The 6,040-nt window shown below is 39.8% G+C and overlaps 1 protein-coding gene across 1 annotated transcript; it reads right to left on the bottom strand.

Moving 5' to 3' along the window:
- Positions 1-4,887: 4,887 nt before the first annotated feature.
- On the bottom strand, positions 4,888-5,716 carry LOC129110212 (tumor necrosis factor ligand superfamily member 6-like). The gene has a single exon (XM_054622398.1). The coding sequence runs from the start codon at positions 5,714-5,716 to the stop codon at positions 5,030-5,032; it is 687 nt and encodes a 228-aa protein (XP_054478373.1). The 3' UTR covers positions 4,888-5,029.
- Between the last annotated feature and the right edge of the window lie 324 nt (positions 5,717-6,040).

Genomic DNA, 6,040 nt, shown 5'->3' with positions numbered 1-6,040 from the left:
AAAATATTTAATCATTCAATTAAATTATTTGTCTTTTAGTGCGATTAATAATTTAAATTCCTATAAAATATTATAGCAGATGAAATGCTGCTGAATGCTTCTGGAGGAGGTTGATGTCTTGTTACATTTTGCATTATCTGGATTTGCAGATTTTGCAAGAAGCCGTAGAATGTGTTGGCCGTGCTGCAGACGCATGACGTAGTAGGCAAACGTGTAGTCAGACGTTCAAATAGATTATCATTTTAATTGATCGGCATTTGTCACGATGCCTGGTCCAGCTTTTTAAATCAGTATGGGCCCGATATCAGTATCGGGTCGCTGCATCCCTAGTTTGAAGTTTTTCATGATTCTGAAAGTAACATGATATTTGGAAAAGATGTATGGTTTTTTTTTTTCTTTCAATTGTCCCTAATGGTCCTCCATACATTGTTCCTTTGTGTTATAGAAAACAGATCTCATAACATTAGACAGAAAATAAGCTTTTAACTGGATCACTACATGGAAATGTTTTGCTTTATGCACTTTACAACATATTTTAAATTAAATGTGAGAATGTAAGGAATTTGTTTCAGGATGTTTTTTCTTTCGGAAATACTTTTCTTCTAATTTTTTGTAGTCCTCCATCACTTTACAGGTTGTTCCTTTAATTTCACATCTGTGTAGGTGGATTGCTCATTTTGGGATGAAACTCTTGGGCTCTTTGTTCTCGTGGATGTATCTATACAAATGCAAATAAGCTTTATCCTGACTTTAACACATCCACCATGTTGTTCATGCCTTAAAACGGCCTTTAAAACCCTCCCTACATCCTTAAGCTATGATTTTTGGAATCAGACGTGTTGCACCCAGAGCTTTTTTTTTTCTTCTTCTTTTTCCTCAGATGCTTTCAATAGAAACCAGAAGCATGTGGGCGGGCATGTTTTTTTTTGTTTTTTTGCTCTCTACAGCTGTTGGATGTCTCTGGGGAGTCTGCTGGATTATAGAGGGGATTTCTGAGAAATAAAGAAGACTGTTTTTTTTTTTAACCACTCTCTCCTGTTGCGTCGACCAATCACACAGAGTGCAGTACCCTAAAGTGGTGTTTATATTCGTTCTTTAACATCAGACATCTCAGACTGTAAGCTGTGCATAATGGAGCGTTGCATCATGTGGATGGAAACGGAACATGTGTGAAGCTTTAAGCCCTTTAAAACAGCGTTGGCCTACTTTGATATTTAAATCACAACCTATAGGACTGTGTTCTGTGATGAGGTCTGCTATAGGAAGCAAATGGTGCCAGCAGCAGATGGTGTGACACGATTTGAGTTTGAGATCATTATTAATGATAATACATTTAATTAAGGAAGCGCTTTTCAAAATCCACAGACACTTTACAAAGGGAATAAAATAGAGAGAAATTGTACTTTTAACTTTATTTTTTTACCTCCGTAAACATAGTAAACATGAGTTTATGGTCTCAATCTCTAGTTTCAAGTCTTCTTCAATACAACATGATGTTTATTTAGTAAATTACCTTGTAATTGATTGCTCATTACCACGGTGTTGTCCATCCGGTCTGGGAGTTGTCTGTGTTTTCGTCTCAAAACTTTAACCCTTTCACAGTTTTCAGGTTTCAGTTCATGAAAGTTAATTTTAACCTTTTGTTCCCCTAAAACCGTTTTATTCAGCGTTCAGTTGTACTTAGCTCCACCCTCTTGTGTCACTTCTGGTTGCAAAAAACCAAGAAGGCGACGGCCAAAAAACAGACTTAAGTCTTCAATTTTGTAGCCCACATACCAATGGGTGAAGTCACAGTGACTACGTCCACTTATTATATATATTGTTTTGTAGGTACTTGGTCATAAACTAAAGTATTTGACAAAGATTGTTTCTTAATGAAAAGTTACAATTCATCCTGTTGGGAAACATGAATGTCTGAACCAAATTTCACAGCTATCCATCTAAAACCACAAATTTCAACTGCATGGAGGCGCTATAGGAAAAGTCAAGGGATCCTGAAATTCATTAGAGTTCATCCTCTGGTGACCATGAATATCTAAAACAAATGTCTTGGTGATCCACACTATAGTTGTTAAGATATAACAGTCGGGACCAAAGTGGGTTATTTCCCTGCATTATTTGAAAAATCTTTGTAGTTTTCAGTAGTTTGTACAGAAACTAGGTCCAGGAAAATCCTATTCAGGAACAGAAAGGTAAAAATGCTGCAAAAAAGGAAAGAAAACAGCTGTTTAATTGAGCTTAGCATGACCTTCAACGTGTCTGTTAAGGACGTGCAGAACCTCAGCTTGTTTTGCTGCCTGTCATCTCTCATAAATGTTGCATCAGTAGCTGGGAACATCTCGTTCTGAGCTGCAGTTGAGAGGCAGATTCCTGCACAGGGCTGAAATAACTGGTTGAAAAGTGCATGTCTGGACTTGCCGAGCCTTACATAAGATGTGGATGTAATCCCATCAGATGTGACTGGGCCTTACAATAACATGGGAGGTTCATAACATTGAAGGAGGAGGTCAGACGCTGGCCCGCCTCCAGGTTTGAGTGATGACACACCGCCGCAAGAAGGAACACGGCAAGAAGATGAGAAGAAGTGGCATCATTACAGACACACAGACTTCAAAGTCACAGTCAGTCTAGTGTGCTGTCTGTAAAGTCTGTATTTTTACCCTTACCCGAGGTCACATGGGTGCCTATTTATAGAATGCAAATACTCAAACTGTGGGTCCTTTTATTAACCTCAACTACCAGAGAGAACCAGACCTTAATTGGTAATGCTGTAGCCTTACAAAGAGTCCTAATGACCAAACACAATTCAACGTTGTCATAGCATCTGGATGATGATGTATCCACTATTTTACAGATGATGTCGTCAAAAACATGCATGTGCATGTCGGCAAGAAAGTGACGTTTTGCCCCTGCTATGCAGATGAGTCAGCAACCTTTTCACATTAAATTAAAACTGTTAACAGAATGAAAATGTCTGATTGTGACAATGTGACCACATCAACCAGTGACTTTCAGGAGAATGTGTCCGTTGTTGCTTTTAGTAACCACACCGATACGGGAGTGTCTTAAAAATTGGAGTAACTTTTTTGTAGGAAATCATACAAACTGTTGAGGATAGTTGTAGTATCAGTACGTCTTTGTAGGTGTATCGGCAGAGAGGTTAAGAAACATAAAGATATTTAGTGACACATTCTTTCTTAGGAATTTGTTATCCATTCAAGTCAAGGCAGGGTGGGGACATGTCTCATGGTTGTGTTATGCAAGAGAACATTGAGTCCCAGATGAGAGGATGTGCAGCTGAGTCTGTTTGATTAGATGATGATGATGGCATTGTATTTGAAGAGAGAGACATCATGTTTATCATTCTGGTTGTTAGGTGTAACTACAGGAGACTCCATTGGCTTTAGTCATATAACTGTCTATGTTTTCATGATGTGATATCATCATGTTTTGACCTCTCAAGTTCTTCTGTGATGACTGTTTTGACGTCTGTGAATCTACCTGCATGCCTTATCTACATTTTTTCTTGATCCTTTCTTGCTTGATTTCTTGATTTCTCTACAAAACTCTGTGATTCGTGCACAAGAATCATCAGAAAACATCTCCCGCTTTGTTGCAGCCTGCAGGGCTTTAACCAAAGCATTTAAAGATATTTGCATGATTTGAACATGGATCAAGAACATTTTTCCCGACAAGCCTGTAACGGCTGGGTTTTGCCAGAGGCTTTTATGTGCCTTCTCCTTGTTGTTCTTCTCACAGTCCGCTCCTTTCACTTTCATCCTCCCTTTTCTGTTTTTGTTCTGAATCAGTCTGCTTTATTTAACTTGGCATGTTACATGCTTTATCCACTGGAGGAAGTTTCCCTCTATTTACTGGAATCATTTTTGATTTATCCTGTAGATGGGTGAAATGATCATCTGCTTTTGGCTTTGACATTTGACACCAATCAGTGTGTCATCTTTAGCCTATTTGAGTTTGTGTTTGCAGGTACTTTTGTTTTGGAATTTTTTTTAATAACATAAGCCCAAATACTGCTAGCCACCATGGTGTGCACGTTCTCATCTTTTTTTCTATTAACTCTTTGCAAAACAGATGTATTGCCCAAACCTTTGCTTTGATCAGCTGTAAATAAAAACAAGCCATGCTTATTTCTCTAACTTAGCTTTAGCAATTAGCCTATTAGTACGTAAGTTGCATAGCTGGCACATTTGAGGTCTCATTTGTGGTGTGTGTATTTGGCAAATATGATATTTGCTTTCTTTCCGTTGCATTAAATAAGATCGATACTACTATCACAACCACAAGTAGACTGTTAGCCAAGTTTAGCAAAGCCTAGATTAGCTATCCAGCCCAAAGTAAAAAAATACAGCTACTGACAATTAACATGTTGTGTTGTTGTTTTACCCAAAATGAGAGTGGTACAACTTCTTATCTCACTCTAAGAAAGTATATTTATTTCCTCAAATATTGCTTTGAACGGCTGTAAATCAAGTCCCCGATAAAAGCCATGCTAATTTATCTAACTTAGCAATTAGCCTATTAGGGCCCCAGTTATATAGCTAGCACAGAGGCTAGCATATAAGTATGACCAGGCTCTCTCTTATACAACCAATATTTTTATATTCAAAATGAAGAGTTAATAAATATTTGATTTCTCATTTGTTTTGTATTTATTCGTGCACAACTCCCATTCCATCACATTACAGTCATTTAGCAGACGCTTTTATCCAAAGCGACTTACAATAAGTGTATTCAACATAGGTATTCAAGAGAACTACTAGTCACCAGAAGTCATAAGTGCATCTCCTTTCTTAAACAAGCATCTTAAAGCATAAACCAGAGCAAAAGTACAGAAACAAACTAATATGAATACAATAAGTGCAACAAACTAATATGAATACAATAAGTGCATAGTAGGGCGTGACCATGGCCTGGAGATAAGAAGAACTCAGAAGACTAACATAATATAAACATGTACAATCTCTTTTTTTGCCATGCAAACATACAGCCATTGCATTGGGGTCACATATTAGTCCAGTTTGTACAAACCAAACGCTGTGGCTCCTTCCTCGTAGTTCACCAGCGAGAAGTCTGGCACCCACACACCGAGCTGGTTTCCTCTCTCCAGTGGGATCACCTCTCCTTGGGTGGCCGTGCACAGGTGAGGGATCGATGCCGACTCGCTGTTTCTGTCCAGATTGCAGTAGGCCTTCATGGGAACCGTCCCCTCTCCTGTCTCGTTCCTCCTCAGCATCACCCTGCTGACCAGAGGGTGCCGTGTGGCGCCCTTTGAGAAGGTCACCCTGGAGTAGACGTAGTAGTCACCGGGCTGCAGGATAGTCAACCAGCTGTTTCGGTAGAAGCCGATGTTCCTACGAAATGAGTGGTTCAGGTCCCATTTGAGATAACCCTGTATAGGTTTCTGATTCCATGTGTCCTCTACCACCATGCGTGCAAAGGCTTTGTTGTGTTGTTGGTTTGTTGTTTCCTGCTGTTTTGAAGAGGGAAGCTGTATGGAAAGCATTCTGTCTTTGCGGTAAAGAAAGATGAATCCTCCAACGGACAAAAATACATGCAGCACCACGACTACGACCAGAACACGGGTGAGAGACTTGCCGTGGTGTTGTGATGGTAGTGGAGCCGTAGCGAGGTCCGGGTGGGACATGTTGAGGTATGGAGGCCCCAGTTCCAGGCTGATCTGCTGAGTGTTGATCATGGCGGAGAGGAGTAGTGAAAGGTTTCACTACTCCTCTCCGCCAAGACGCCGATACCGAGACTCCGTGACATCCCATGCACTTCTGAACCGCAGCCCATTTTTGAGTTTTTAGCTCACTTCTTCCTTTTTTCAGATAACTCATGAGGCCCTGCATTACCCAATATGTTTATGTCAATGGAATTTGGTTTGTCTAAAAGGAACACTGCTATATTGTGTAATTGTATGAATACAACCAAATCTATAAAATGTCGTGCACTCAGCAGTGGTTTCAGTAGCGGTCCCTAGCAACAAGCGGCCGGGAGCTGGTTAAGAGTAGAGAGTGAC

Source organism: Anoplopoma fimbria, chromosome 20, assembly GCF_027596085.1.
Source record: "Anoplopoma fimbria isolate UVic2021 breed Golden Eagle Sablefish chromosome 20, Afim_UVic_2022, whole genome shotgun sequence".
Lineage (NCBI taxonomy): Eukaryota > Metazoa > Chordata > Actinopteri > Perciformes > Anoplopomatidae > Anoplopoma > Anoplopoma fimbria.
Note: the sequence above shows the minus strand (reverse complement) of the source record. Positions and strands in the feature narration are given on the sequence as shown.

Coding starts and splice junctions, on each gene's coding strand:
- LOC129110212 (XM_054622398.1), bottom strand. CDS start 5,716: ATGATCAACACTCAGCAGATCAGCCTGGAACTGGGGCCTCCATACCTC.